The following is a 15,140-nucleotide window of genomic DNA, read 5'->3' as shown; positions in this document are numbered from 1 at the left end:
CCCCCGCCATCTCTCTCTGGCGTACTGGTAGCGGTTGGACCTTATACCCTACGTGCAGGGAAGTCTAGTGTCACCGAGTGTGGAAGACCCTCAATAAGCTGTCACACCCACTTGCTGATTTACTTAGTCAAAAGATTTTCAGGTTCCTGTATTCGTAGCATAATAGCTATCTGATATGCAAAAGAGGACGTAAAGAGGAGAAGTCGAAGAGAAAGAAGGAAGATACGTCAGCCTTATTGTCTGCTGAGTGAGTCGGTCCACTACCTCGTGTCACATACACCTAGCAAGCAAGCTTGTCTCCTCGGATCGAAAGAAGAAACTCCACAACAAACCTGCTCTTAGTTAGAGAACGTTTGAAACTCCCTACTGTGACAAAGATGTATAGAGAAAGAAGGAAAGAGAAAGACTGGTGGGGAGAGAGAGAAATGATTCACACCAATCGGTACGGTACTATCCTCATCGTCACCGAGATCTAGCGGCCGACAACGGCAAGCGTTTCGGTAGCTCATCGACGACAAGCTTTTCCTATCTCTTTCTCTCTCTCTTTCTTTCTTTCTAGTAAGAGGGACTTCATGACGTTTCTTGGGGAAATAAAGAGCCTTCTTTTCTCTCTTTGCTTTTGATGTCCCTAGAAATTCTTAGATTGACGTCTGTTGTACTTGTTACAAGAAGAACAATCTTTCCAACCCCTGCAACTTGTCGTCTCTTCACAACTCTCTCAACCCACTCTTCCCATGTAGATCAGAATCACCCGTCCATTCTTACTTCCTTTCTCTGACTCCTTCTTTGTCTTTTTCTCTTCCTCTTTCTTTTTAGTCTAGCCATTCTAAAAGGTGTAGAACAAGCAAGCCCCCGCGAAAGAAAGTCTTTTCTGTCTTTGCCAAGACACGTCAAGATTCCTCTCTTGTCTTCTTCCTCTACCTAATCTCCCTCCCTCTTCCCTCTCGCATCTCTCTCTCTGTTCCTCATGGGTATGTGTCGTGAACCTTTCGCACTCTTTCCTATTTTCCTTCATGTTTTTTCTTCTCATCTTTGTCAACAATCTTCACGTGGATGAGACCATCTCTTGCCCTCGCCGCGCGTTCTTCAACTCTCGTCGTCGTCTTGTCTTGCCTTGAAGAAAAGGAGCTCCAAACTGAGGAGGTCGGGAAGGTGAAAAACAGCCATTCAACAGAAAACACCTTCCTTCACCACCTCTGTCTTTCTCTCTGACTTTTCCTTTTTCTCTCTTTCTTTCCTTCGTTCATCTTGTTTGTCTCTTTCCTTCGAAGAAAGGATGGCGGGTGATTTCCTGGCTAGTGTGTCGGAAGACCCGACTATCCAGACATCGTCTGAGACGTCGGCTCCTCGTCATCTCGACTGGAACTTACGAACGTGTTGTGAAAGGGGTCAATGGATAACCTTTGGGATTGTTCTAGGAGGTCTTCTTATCTCTATCTTACTCTGGCATGTTCGCATTGGGAGATTTGAACTTCTCCTTCCATTCAAAATGCTATCAGTCTTTCTTCATGAATTTGGGCATGCGTCAGCTGCATGGATGACCTGCGGCAGAGTACACGGGATAGGTGAGCTACCACCGAGGCATTCTCTGTACAGGGGATACCTAACACATGATTCCTCCAAGATTCTCCTCTCAACTCTCTCTTCCTCTCTGGTGGATCTTAATAGACGGTATCTGTCAGGACCTAGGCACAACACAATGACGAATGCGTCTTGACTAGGATGGAGTCAGCCTGTGTGTCTCTGTTGTGGACTAAGGTGAACCACCTAGGCACGTAGACATGAATCTCTTGCATCTCTTCGATTGAGAAGGTCTTTCTTAGATATTTCAAAGTGTACAGACAGCAGCAGTCCAGACAGAAAAGAGAGAGAAAGAGAACAGAACACCTTCACACTCTCTCGTCAACACAGCCAAGATCAGCTCTGCCTACCCGTAAATGAATCTATCCGTATTTCTTCTGTCTTTCTTCCTTGTGCTTCTGTTTCTTCTTGGGCTCCTCCTGATCTTGAATATGATGTTATCTGCCCTCTCTTTCTTTCTTTCTGGACCGACTTCTTCTTTGTTCAGAAGTTCATTCGAATGGAGGAGGAGTCACGAAGACAACCGGAGGCAACATGTATGTGATTCTTCCGGCAGGGTATCTAGGATCTTGTTTCTGGGGGGTCTTCTTTCTTCTTATGGGTTCTATCAACATTTGGACGTTACGTGTAGCAAGCGGTTTGTTATGTTTCTTTCTTCTTATTGTTCTCGTTTTCTTTGCAAGGAATTGGTCTCTACGTCTTATCTGTATTTTCTTTCTCTTGCTCCTCCTAGGGATGTGGGTCTGGACGGAGATGATGAAGATTCCTTGGCCTCTTCGTGTCATTATCTTATTCTTAGGCGTTATCAATGCTATGTATGGTGTATGGGACATATGGGATGATACCATACGAAGAAAAGTACCCGAGAGTGATTCTTATAAGTATGCGAAACTGACTCATTGTAGTAGTCGCTTCTGTGGAGTCCTATGGGCCTGCCTCGCTTTCATTTTCATCATTATCACTCTTTATCTTCTCTTTGTTATCAAAGACGTCGGGAATGAATCTTTCTGAAATTTCGTCCATATGGAGGACGGCATCGCTCCTCCTTGGGATAAAGAACGTCTTCCATGGAAAAGAAGAAATAAAGAAAGGAAGAGCGTCGTCGGGGTGTTGTTGCTTGGGGAAGAAGACGGTGACAGAGGTGGAGAAGATGCGAGATGGGGGAGGGGTAGGGAAAGCAGAGGAAGGCACGGAGGGGGGAGAAGAGAGCAAGGCTTGGTTGGAGAATTATAAGAAAGGGGACGAGAAGTGAACGAAACAGGAGGAATCGATCAAGAAAAAGGTTCTCTCTCTTCATATTCCTTATATGCAGATATATATATACATACATATGTGCATGCATACATGTATGCATATGTTTGTTGCCTGTACATATATATGAAGAAGACTAGGATGTCAAGTTGAAAAGGTGTTTGAGAGAGTCTGGCATACGTGGGTTCTGATCTGTCTGTAGCTTTCTTTCTTTCTTTCTCTAGCTTTCTGTGTTCCTGTCCGTTTTTTCCTCCTCTTGAAATCTTCTGTAGAAATTTCATGAAAGGAGCTACGAGAAAGAATTGCCGGTCAAGTTTCACCCATCAAGACAAATGCGTCCTGCTCCGCATTTATCACGAGGTGTACATACACCCTAAGGTTTAAGCGGCGAGCTTTTTGCAGAAGGTTGAAAGGATGAGGATACACCGAAAGACATTTGGTTTGTTGTCTTCTCTTACGAGTGCATTTGTGGGGGAATGAACAGTGATCCGAAAGAAAGAAAAAGATTGAGATAAAACAACCTTCTTCTTCATCACCATCAATCAACGAATCAGTCTCTGACTCGCCTCGGCCAACCAACCCGCTCACGCCAGCTTGCTCTCATCTCTCTTGTTCTCCCTCCCTTTGTTCCATATATCTATGCTGCCTATGTGTCTTTAGATATATACGTGTATATATCTCTGGAAGATCCATGTACAGGTGTATCTTTTCAGGAGAATTTCCTTTCTGTTTTCTCTCGGTTGGCTGCTGTGTAGTATTTCTTTGTGTCGCGAGTATTCGGGATGAGGAATGCAGTTTGGTTTAGTTAGACGAGAAATCAAGAAAGAAGTGTCTCTAAGGTGTACATACACTAGAGGAAGGGTACCAACAGGCAAGGGAAAGAAAGACGCGTCGTCGTTTTTTTTCCTGGGGTGGTTTAGCTCTCTTTCGAGAGTCATCTTTTTTCTTTCTTTCTTTCTGCCTCTCTTTGTTTCAATGCAAGCACAGTTGAAAGAAAACTTTGAGCCAACTAAGTGAATGGATTTTCCTGTCAAGATGTAAGACCATTTTAAAAAGTATCTGTTCTAACTGACTTTTTACCCGCCCACGGCAACCGAGAAACATCTCAAGATTCATTCATCTCGGCTCCCTTCAGTCTACCATCTTCTGAGAGATTGAAGGAGAGCCCAAGACCTCCTTTCTCAATCTTATCTCGCTCTCACCCTCACCCAGAGTTATCTTCCTTTCTTTCTCGTTCTCTCGATCATGTGTCTTAATATGAGAAGCACAGAAAATGATAATCATTCATCTTGACGCGTCTTTCGCCTCGGTTCTCTTCTCTTCTACGCGTTTCGTCTCCTTCTCCTCTCTCGGCTTACTCCTTTTTGTTCTTTAAAAGAAGTGTCGTAACGCGAGATGGGTTCCGTCTGTGTATCTCAAATTTCACTTTCGTTCCTTCCTTAACTTTTTTCTTCATTCTCAGACACTGAAGACTCTCATCCTCATAAGCTTTCTCCATACAAACTTCTCTACACCTCGCTTTCCCTTACCGAGTATAAATCACCTCTATACGACCCACCGTACACGACTCGTATGTCAAACACAGCATCTCAATATTTCTCTCTCATAACAACGAATCACTTATAATACACACTTTACCTATCTCTAGGTACCGGTCTATGTGTCTACAGCTAGGTGTCTATCTCTACCCATACCTGTCTATGCAGCTTCTTCTTACGCAGCACATGCCGGTCTGGGGTGACCTGTGTGAGACCGGCTTAAGCAAAGAGAACCTTTTTTTCTGTTCACCGCAGGGAGGTTGGAAGGCGAGCTTCTGACTTTTCTCTACAAGAGAAAGAAGAGAAAGACGTTTGGTTTTCTGATATTAAGGTAGAAACATAGACAACCAAATGAAGACACAGCCTTGAGAAGAATCCACTCAATCAAGTAGCTGGTACAGTCCACTCCCCTCTCGTTCCATCTCTCTTTCTCTCCATTTCTATACAGCATCCCCGGGGAAGGTAAGGAGGGCATCATAACAGAAGAAGAAGGCACGAGAGAGAGGTGATTAACAAGAAAAGCAAAGACGAATCGAGGCTGACAGCGAATTACTCACGTAGTAGTCACTATATCTAAATCAACAAAGAAAAAGTCCGCCTTCTCATACCCAGACCTTTCTTCTTTCTCTTCGCCTTCTCCCCTCACTCTCTCTGTCTTTCTTTCTTCTCTTTTGCAACCAACCGCGCGATCCCAGTATACCTCTCCCCCTTGTCCAAGGCATAGAAAATGTCAAGGCACATAACATACCCAGCGGACGTCCGATCATCATGATCGTAGTGGCAGTACTATACTACTAAACGTGTTGGTACGCTATATAAATATATATATGCATAAGAGATCTCTGTAGATGAAAACAGATAGATATGATACGAGTGTAAACGAGCTGAAATACAGGAATGCCATCGAATGCCGCTACAGGAGAAGAGCCGAAGTCGACACCCGCTCGCGCCCACGACAACCTGATTCTCCCCTGGTGATAGAAGCATAGATGTGTACACATACACACGCATGTACTACGGGGGAGAGACGTCGTCTATGGGTCTGTACACTTATAGACTAGATAGAGAGTGTTGTGCATGTCCAGGAGAGAATGAGAGGAGGTGGAGACGAATGGAAAGATCGACATCGGAAAAAATTTAGGAAAGAAAAAAGTTACTATCCGACATTCCTATATGCTCTTGTTGTTCTTTTGCTTTTCATCTTGGTTGTTCTTCTCATGATCTTGCCTTTCTTGACCGCGAGAATCCGTCTTCACCTTCTTCTTTTCTTGTCTCTCCCTTCGAGTCTGTCTCTCCTCTCCCCTTGTCTCTTCACTGGGAGTACGACCCTTTACTGCCTCTTACAATCTTCTTCTCGATGACTTCTATTTCCCGCCTCCTGCCTCGTCTTTTGGTCTTATAGAAACCTCGTCATATATGGATATGTGTATTCGCCTTTCTTCAGATAGGCAGGGAAGAGAAAGACGCTTGAAATTTAGAAATACATCGTAGACACAAACACACCTTGCATGCAGTAACACGTGCATACGTACGATGAGCAGGGTATTGAAATACTTTGGTCTGTATCCATGATCACTGATCTTCCGTATGAAGCTCTAGAGAAAGAAACCATTCAATTCTCCGTAATTATGCACCTGGCCTGCTTCTCTTGTCATACCGGGAGACACTGTGATCGGTGATGACGTCGAGCCTTGTACGTCATCCAAACAAGGAATTTCTCATGAGAGACATAGATCAAGCACCATCAAGCTCTTTCATGTTCCTTCTGTCTTCTTCATGTGTTTTTTCTTTCGCTTCTTTTCTCTCCTCTCTCTTCGATCTTCTACCTTGTACAGATAGCCTCTCGTCTGCTCTCTCAGTCGGTTCATCTCATAAGATTGTCTTCATCACCTGTGTGCCACCTCTCTTTGTTTACCTCTACGATAAGCCTCATCAGCCGCATCAATATCACCCGCATCGACGATTGTGTGTGTGTCTGTCTGCTTGTAGCTTAGTTTTTCTGAGTCATCTTCTTTTCTCCTTCACTTCCTTTTCCTCCCTTTCCCGAAGAAGATGCAGAAGATTTCTTCTTCTGATCAGAGAGAGCAGGGTTTGGCTTCATAGTAAGCTCCATGGTCCAGATGTACGACGGCTCACCCGGCCCTTGTCGATCCCCTACACTTGCTCCGCCGAGATTGATTGCTTCAATTTCTTCTTCACTCAGCGGCTGAAAACGAGGAACTCCCCACAGCCTACATCGAGGAAAGAGAACGGAAAGAAGAGAAGCAAAAAAGAAGATAGGGAAACATACGAGGAAAAGCTTGATCATCGAAGGCTAAGGCAGAGGAGATGGAGAAAAAAATGCTGTCCTTGAGCCACATCAGAAAAGTCTCCTCAAACACACACGCTTAACTAATACACTCTATCTATCTCTATATCTGTTTGTCTACCATCTTGTCTCTCTACTCTTCCGAGAATGACAAACAGAAGCATCAGAAGAGAATACGAAGAGAAGAGAAAAGATTCTCCATGTGTTTCCACCACTAAATTTTTACGCCTCCTTATTCAGTCTTTTTAGCAGTCTGATGACACAGTGCTTCCGGAAAAGTGGAAAGACAACGCAAGATAGTTCCCCAATGTCTATACACTAAATACACACCTATAGCTGTCTATGCGTATACCGGGTATCCAGATACATACTCATGTAGACTCATATATCGAAGCACACGCCGGATATCTAGATACAGACTCATAGCTATGCTTGCGCCACATATCTACAGGCAGGATCGTGTACATATCACGGGGAGAGATACAAAATCAGGCCGAAACGAGAGATATGCATGTGAAAAGCGAAGAAAGATTTGGCTGATGTCAATCTCTATAGCAGAAGGCCCAGTTTTGGGTCTCCTGGGACTAACTCTGCAGGGCTAGCCAACCCATTGTACACTCGTCGAAGAAACTCCCTCTTATATACACACACGAAGAAACTGCCACGACGATGGCGGGGGGGAACACCTGGCTAGCTATATGGAAATCTTACTCGAAGACAGGATCCGAACATTCTGCTCCATTTGGAAATTCTAGAAGAGGGCTAGAGGAGGCAAGCTGATGAGGGGATGACGGATGAGAGAGAGAAGAAAGATGGGGTTCCTCTTTAGCTCTTTTCCGGTGAGCGAATTTGAACAGAATAAGAGGTACACGTTTTCTTGTTGAAACAGAATGAGGAAACGGATGGTGAGAATGGTGTCGATGATCCCCGGGAACTCTCCCTATAGATGCCTTTTCGTCTCCTGGTTTTCCTTTCAAACCTTCTCCGTGCTGCGAAGAAGATTGTGGCTGTTTCGTTCCTTCGTTCATCCCGGATGGAGGCATCCCACTTGGTGGGCTCGACGCTGTTCCCTGAGAAGAAGTCGGAGCGGAAGCGGCCGAATCGATAACAGCTAGCTGTTCACCTATATGAACAATCGCACCTTCTCCCACAGCTTGAGAGATAAGAACCCCTGAGCAATCACTATGGATTTCAACAGTAATTTTATCTGTCTCAATTACACACACGACGTCATCAACAGCTACAGGATCTCCGACCTTCTTTCTCCATTCCAAGAGGTTTCCCTCAACAATTGAATCGCCTAAAGAAGGGACATTAATAGAATGATGTGCCGGAGCCTCCCCCCCTGGCGCTCGGGGCGAAGCAGCTGCGGAGGACAGATACCGAGTATCCAAAGACTTCAACATAATACTTGTGTCATCTTCGAATGCCTGGCGAACGAGATTCTGATGAACAGAAGACAAAGAGACGGTGAAAGACATTCGCCCACTTCTTGAAAGAGATGATTCCAGGGAGGAACAAAAGAAACTCGATGAGAAAGAGGTTGGTAAACTGTTAAAGTTTCGATGCTGTACGGTGGTTTCTGAAAAGAGAGAGATAGGAAGAGAGGAAGACAGGTCGTCTATCAGTGGGGGACGCATTTCGGTGAGCGACGTAGGAGGAACCACATGGAGAGGAGAGGAAGCGGCAGTGAAGTTGAAAGGCGTGTCGAAGAATCGAATGAGTGAAAAAATGGGAAGACTAGTGCGGAGGTTGCATGCGATCGAAGGGGGAGAGATTCCAGGAGAACAGAAAGAACCTACAGAAGTCGAGAGAGAACGATACGGAACATCTGAACCTGCCGGTAAAGAAGGGGAAGCTGAGCATTTGTGCACAGAGGTTGAGTATAACCCTAAAAGGAAGTTCCTTCCATGGTGTGCCGCCGCGACGTCTCCTTCAGAGCAAAGGAAGTCATGACAAGTATGTGCTGGGGGATCTGAAGACGATCGGGCAAAGAAACGCGTCCTGCTGGGCGAAAGGGAGGTTTGAGATGACGAAGGGGAAGGGGATGACGACAACAATTCAGAAGAAAGATTGCTGCAAACTTTTGTAGGCCTCTCCCATGATCGGAACCACCGAAAACGACGAAAAGCAGCAGAACCGGAAGAAGATGGCACCGCCCTCGCAAGGAGCGGGCCCCGACCTGCCGAAACCATTTCGCCAAGGTGAGGGAGAACGCAGAAAGAGATCTTTTTGGGAGAGGGGACAACCGCAGCTGTTAGGCAAAGACCATCTCGAAAAAGAATAGGACCCTGATCTGTTGTAACGGCGTGTTCGGTAGGAAAGGCAGCCCTCCGGGTGAAAAGTTAAGAAAAAGCAAACAAACCGGGGGGAGGGCCATCGGTCTCCCGTCCGAAGAAAAAACAGATGGGAAGTCCGTAGTTCTTCTTTGAGACAGGGCAGTGTGTCTTGATACACAAGGACACAGAAGAGGAAACGAGAAGACTGGGTTATGTGAAACAGAAAAGCAACCCACAAGAACCGCATACAGCTCTTCTTGCGGCCGTGGAGCGATGAGAAAAATCGCGACGAAAACGAGAGTACACGGTTCTCTGTTCACCTAGTCTTTCACCTCCTTCAAATGCGATGGACATAGTAGGGAAGGAAGGACGCAAGGGGAAACAGCAAGGTGCCAGAATGGGACAAACGATTTGAAGAAGCCGGGAAAAAAGAAGAGCGAAAGCCCCCAGCTTACACACGCACCCGGGCAAGAAGCAAAAGCCTCGCTTCCTGCCGTCTGCGCATGCCCGCCGTCTCCAATCTCAGTCGCGGATAGATCAGCCTGGGGCAGGAGCTCAGGGCAGTATACTTCGCGTGTTCAGGCAGAAAGTCAGTCTCCAGGACGATGACTGTCGTCATTGCCAAGCCGACTAGAAAGAAGACGTGAAGTCATAGAGTGGAACAGGTCCTTCTTCCATCGTCCATGGGTGCAGGGCCGCACCCCTGCTTTCTCTCTCGTAGATGCTGAACGGATTGTGGTAAGAGTGGCATGCAGTCACCCGAGACCGAGTTCTGTGCAGCTAAAGAGGTAGAATTTGAGAGAGTGGAACAGGCGGCTGTATAAACTAGGTAAAAGGACGCTGACCTCGAATATGCTCACCGCGCTAGGACATGTGCTCAACGACTGTCCGGGCAGACTGAACTGCCGAAGCTCTGCGACAGAACGGACGTGTTTGCAAAGCCACACGCACATATACAGTAGAGCGGACGTCTGCACGTGTAGCGAGCTGTACACGAATAGCGTGTGGCCCCCTTCGAAGTCACACGCCCCCGCAAATCTTTCGGGATGATGCTTAACTACGGCTCGGAGGCTACTCTTGTACTGGCGTACAATTTACCTTTATCGCAAACAAACTTCCTCTGCGTGCTGTAAAAAAAAGGTAACGTCCGAGAATGAATCAGCACAGTCACTCTACTGCTCACAAGCCAGTGGAGCAAACAGCTCCGCGGCAGCCGTAGTTTAAGAGGTCTGTGTATGACGTTCCTCTCCCTGCCGTCGCTTCGCTGTTCCAGCCTATCTCCGGAGACTGTGGTTCTGCAAGCTCTTGCTCCGGCCAACAGAAACCATACAGCGTGTCAGATCCGCTTGACTGGCTCAAACGAGCACATCTGCATTCAGGGAACTGCGTCGTTTGGGTAGACCTCCTCGCCTTTTGCCCACCCTCCCTGGCCATGGGCGGCGTGTGTCATTGCCGTCCTCTCTTCCCAAGGAAATAACTCCAATAGCTGAAGGTTGTTGTGAAGGGAGCAGCGGAAACACAAGCTCGCTCAGATGGAGAGCTGTTCGGATCTCCGCCGGGTTGTTTTTGACTAGGGGAAGCTCACATCAAGGTGACGTCGTTCACTGGCAAGGCGACCCTAGGCTGCTGCTACGGTAAGCGGTCCGACGGCAACAGCGGTGAGAATACGGATCGCGGTGTGATCTTCCGACTACTGCCCGTGGTAAAGCGTCGCGACAAGATGGTATATTCTGTGTGTTCTATTCTTTCCAGTAGAGAAAATCTTGTGCTGTTACGTGTTCTTAACACCGTGTTGTAGACATCGTCTCTGCATACATATGCTCACCCGTGTCACTCACTGACAACAGGTAGAAAGCTCGGTCTTTACCCGCAGGACGTAAAAGGTACCTTTGCCCCTCGGTTGTAGCAGGGCAAGAAGCTGTTTTCGGCTGTTTCCCCTCGTCGTTCGATGATGAAACTTAAGAGGCCCCGGCGCTCATCCATGTTGCTGTTTTGAGGACCGTCAGCTGGACGTGGACGCTGTAACACGTATCTTAGTTGTTGCGAATGCAGGAACTGACTAAGCTCTACAAGCTGTCGGTCGCAGTGATTGGTGCCACTCTCGCGGTTTATCTTTTCGTCGCTTCATTCTCTAGAGGACCATAAGTTTCGCCATGGCGATCCAACGACGACTCCTGATTGTTGTTGGCCTGTTCTGCGGAATTGCAGTGTTTGCCGGTAAGACTACTTCCCGTGCGAAGTTCTCGTGCCGCTCTCTCTTCGAGTCACAGCTGGGGGCCCTAGTCTGTAGCGGCTTGATTCGCAAATGACCAGCCCGTTCGAATGCAACGCCCTACTACGACTGTTACACCGGGCGAGACACGATTAGCCCGCCAGCATTGCCTAGCGTGCCCTACTCACCCCAGTCTACTAGATCCATGATGGGGAGGCCTTTATTTCAGAAGCAACTGACGAAACGTGAGAGGTGTTCAGGCTAACAACTAGCTCGTTGCGACGTTCCGGATGAAGAAGAGACTAAATTTGGCGGGCCTGACTCTTCTGTCCGTGTTCGCCGTTTTCCTTTCTGTTTGGCTGATTGATGCGCCACGATCTGCTAGGACTCATTCCCAAAGTGACCTGCTCTGTCACGGGGCTGTTGTGATCTAAGCCACTTGGATTGTGACGTAGTGGATGGCGTAGTCTTGTCGAGTCAGAACTTCGCGTGCATGGGTGCCGTGGTGCTCAGCTGCTCAGCCAACGAAACCCGGGAGAGCAGGAGGCGAAGATGGCGCACAGTTAACGGCCGCAGCTGCACAGGCGGCGCAGGCTTCAGCAAAGGGTCCAGCCGTAAGTCATCCACGAATAAAATGACCATGGCACTTTTAGCAGCCTTCTGCACCTACGGAGAGATGAACCGTACCGACGGCACCTCTTTCTAGCATCTTCACTCGAAGTCACGCAAGCCTTTCCTTCCAGCTCTAACACGGGAATATTGCTGGCTTCAGGGTCGCCTTTGGTTTTAGGGTTCATCTGTCAGGGATATACTTTGCTGGCGCTAGTGCAGGCTTTCTTTTCTGGCAGCCTGGAAAGATCCCCTCCCAGAGTGTGAATTCCCGGAAAGTAATTTTCACTCACGTCCCCGTACAGGCAGCGATGAAGCATGCAAAAAAAAGCGAAAGCTTAAGGCAGCGGAGACATATGCGAGGCAGGCGTTTCCGACAAAATTTCGCTGACTCTTCGTTCTATCCCGGGAGGCACGCCTCGATCAGACGTCGGTTCCACTTAGGGACACCAGAGAGAGTGTGCGTGTGTACTCCACCCGGGCTCGCCTTTGGTCGGGGCGGCGTCGACAAGGGCTACGACTTTGCAGCGCCTCTCAGAAGAGTTAAGTGTTGGCAAAGGCTGCGGTTGGCTGACGGATGCGTCATGCGTTGGAGCGGCTTCTTAACTCATACTAGGGCGTGCTGTGTTGTCGCCCCAGGAAGACGCGGTTGGAGTCATCGGCAAGGGTCCTGCTACGGAGGACAAGGAAAGCCCAAGAAAGACTGAACCGGCAGTTGCGGACCCGCCTGAGTCACCACCCTCAGAAGAAGAAACGCCCGACACCTCCGACGCGAAGACCCCTTCGCCTCCTAAGCCCGCACGTTCCGGACTTCTCGAGTCAGATGTGAGCCAGTGGCACACAGCCAGAAAGGGTCAGGAGCTCGTGTATCCACGTGATGTGAACCCCCAAGCAGAGCCTCCGCTCCCTCATGATGCCCTCCGTGAACACTTTCCCGAGTGCCCCGCTGAGTGCTTGGAGGACTGGGTTGGCGACGGGTGGTGCGACAGTGAATGTAATGTTGCTGAGTGTGGGTATGACGGCCCTGACTGCGAAGGCTGGTGCGGTGGTGAATGCCGCCCAGGTTGGCCGGGGGATGGCCAGTGTGATGTGGAATGTTACAAAGAGGAGTGCGGCTGGGATGGCGGTGACTGCAAGGACTGGCAGGACCGGAATTTGCCAAGCGCCCACGAGCTGCAGAAAAGAATGGAGCACGCCGCTGGGTCTGAGGACCCCGATGCAGCAGTCGATACTCTGCTCACCAGCGAGCTCCAGCTAGGTGCTTGTGACTGCCTTAAAGGAAAGCTTGGAAACGGCATCTGTAACCCGGAGTGTAACACGTACGAATGCCAGTTCGACGGCTTTGACTGCAAGCAGATGTGCGACACAGAATGCCCTCATGTCTGGCTCGGGGACGGGAAATGCGACAAAGAGTGCGACGTGCCAGCATGCCACAACGACAAAGGTGACTGCGACAGTTGCACGGAAGGATGCCGCACTTGGATGGTCGGCAATGGCGTCTGTGATCCATCTTGCAATAACAAGGACTGCGGTTACGACAATGGAGATTGCAACGGCATCACTGCTGTAATAGCAGTTGACTACGACGCTAAGCCGTATGTCTACCAGTTCTGTGCCAAAGAGTTTATCGGTGATGGTAATTGCGATGAAAACTGTTATAACGAAGAGAGTGAGTGGGATGGCGGCGACTGCAGGGGCACTCCGCTTGCGAAGCGTCTTGCTGAAGAGGGTGTCGGTCCAAACTTCTCTAAGAAAGACAAGCCCGCGCCCCAGGAGGCAACGAAGAAAGAGGAAGACAGTCAGAAAGAGGAAGAAGAGGCACCCCGACCAGACAGAAGGCTTAAGGGAAGTTCTGCATGAGAGTGGCGATCAGCTGAAGCGGCCATAACAATGGTACCCGCAGCCGTGGGGACAGATGATATGCCGCAGCGGTAGCCGCAAAACTCGTACGTCCAACACGTGATGAAAAGAGTCCCGGCAGTCTTGCCCCGAAGACAAGAAGACGGTAGTAGCGATCCAATGAGTCACAAACAGCGAAGAAATGCGTCCTGCACAGCTGCAGAGCCACACGTGTGTGCCTCGTCGTCGAACGCCCGGGTGCGTTCCCTGCTGCGTCCGAAGGGCCCCAGCCACCCCGGTGTGGTGTGTGCGTCCGTCTCGTTCGGTGCGGTCCGGTGCGGGAAAAGTCTGCTTTCCTGGACTTTGCTCTTGTCGCCCCTTCTGTGATGAGTGCGTATCGCAGGGACACTGTCCATCGCAACAAAGCTTCCCAGAACGTCGTCCGCTGCACGGCTTATGTATCGGCGCTGTGCCACCATTCGCTGGTCCACGTATCCCTGTGGCCTGAGGCCACAGAGATACGTGGTGGCGAGACGCGGCCGCGATGAATTCTTGACCCACTGTTGACACGTCTACGATCGTAGCTGTGAGGAAACAATGCACATAGGCCAAGGTAGCCACACTAAGGTCGAACTGCCTCACTACCCAGGCTCACTTTAGGCGCTGGCCCACAGTATAACAATACCACTCGAGATCCGAAGGCAGTGCGAAAGGCAGCAACATCAAGGAAGCTATGTGTTTTGACTGGGCTTCGCTGCCGTGAGAGACTAAGAGGAGGTACTCTCCACACATGCGACCAGTCCCAATCGGCTCCTTGTGGTCGGAGTTCTCACCAGGGCGCGTGCGCGCCGGTGGCAGCTGCTGTTTGAGACCAGATGGGCCGCCACCCAGGGAATGTTCTTTTTTGACAAGATTTAAGACGATGAGAGCCTGAGGCTATTGGCCGCTCCCGAAGACCCTTTTTTCCAGCCCCGCGCCACTCGGATTTTGTAAAAGAGAACTGGGGTTCCAAGTTGCAAGTCAAGTTAGTTCTCCAGGTTGCCCATAAGAAGTTTTCGTGTACTGTCGGGGGGCGACTACTACGCTCCCCTAGTGGAGTGAGAACCATCTCTCCGTGACTAGTGGCTTTTGTAGCAGGAAGGCCGCCTTCTTTTGAAGACAGGGTGCCCTGCGGAGCTGAAAGAATGGAAAGGAGTTTTTACCAAAGAGACTCCCACACAACGCAGTGGCGAACTGCTGTCACTCCTTCCCTCGACTTCCCTGGCTGTTGCCGAAGTTGCTCACAAGAAGGCCAACGTGCAGCTGAAGGACACCCTTTGCTGACCCTGTTTTCAGTATGGTGCATATGACGCTGTTGCCTCCCGCTTTAGGAGGACAGTGTGCACCGTGCAACAACGATAGCGAAGGTTCCCTCGGCACCTATTGCTCTTGAGAAAGACGAAGACGTCCGTGCTCTAGAAACATAGTCAGACCCGTAAGCGAAGTTTCTGTGGCCTCCGAGAAAAACGCCCAAGCACGCACGT

The 15,140-nt window shown here is 49.1% G+C and overlaps 4 protein-coding genes across 4 annotated transcripts; 3 read left to right on the top strand and 1 right to left on the bottom strand.

Annotated features, from left to right (window-relative positions):
* The first annotated feature begins 630 nt into the window (after positions 1-630).
* CSUI_000496 (peptidase m50b-like protein) lies at positions 631-2,726 on the top strand. Its single transcript, XM_068060730.1, has 2 exons — positions 631-1,565; positions 2,069-2,726. Exons 1-2 carry the CDS (start codon positions 1,277-1,279, stop codon positions 2,590-2,592), a joined length of 813 nt encoding a protein of 270 aa, XP_067927322.1. The 5' UTR covers positions 631-1,276; the 3' UTR covers positions 2,593-2,726.
* Positions 2,727-2,783: 57 nt separating this feature from the next.
* Positions 2,784-4,270, top strand: CSUI_000495 (uncharacterized protein). Its single transcript, XM_068060729.1, has one exon. It carries the CDS (start codon positions 3,622-3,624, stop codon positions 3,847-3,849), a length of 228 nt encoding a protein of 75 aa, XP_067927321.1. The 5' UTR covers positions 2,784-3,621; the 3' UTR covers positions 3,850-4,270.
* Positions 4,271-4,608: 338 nt separating this feature from the next.
* Positions 4,609-9,369, bottom strand: CSUI_000494 (dihydrolipoamide acyltransferase). The gene is made up of 2 exons (XM_068060728.1): positions 7,390-9,369; positions 4,609-6,601 (listed from the first exon to the last, which is right to left on the bottom strand). Exons 1-2 carry the CDS (start codon positions 8,871-8,873, stop codon positions 6,361-6,363), a joined length of 1,725 nt encoding a protein of 574 aa, XP_067927320.1. The 5' UTR covers positions 8,874-9,369; the 3' UTR covers positions 4,609-6,360.
* An 885-nt stretch (positions 9,370-10,254) lies between these two features.
* On the top strand, positions 10,255-14,002 carry CSUI_000493 (notch domain-containing protein). Its single transcript, XM_068060727.1, has 3 exons — positions 10,255-11,174; positions 11,683-11,783; positions 12,418-14,002. The coding sequence occupies exons 1-3, from the start codon at positions 11,111-11,113 to the stop codon at positions 13,636-13,638; spliced, it is 1,386 nt and encodes a 461-aa protein (XP_067927319.1). The 5' UTR covers positions 10,255-11,110; the 3' UTR covers positions 13,639-14,002.
* Positions 14,003-15,140: the final 1,138 nt, after the last annotated feature.

This window comes from Cystoisospora suis (assembly GCF_002600585.1).
Source record: "Cystoisospora suis strain Wien I chromosome Unknown contig_186, whole genome shotgun sequence".
Classification (NCBI taxonomy): domain Eukaryota; phylum Apicomplexa; class Conoidasida; order Eucoccidiorida; family Sarcocystidae; genus Cystoisospora; species Cystoisospora suis.
The sequence above is the reverse complement of the archived record's forward strand: the minus strand, read 5'-3'. Positions and strand labels throughout refer to the sequence as shown.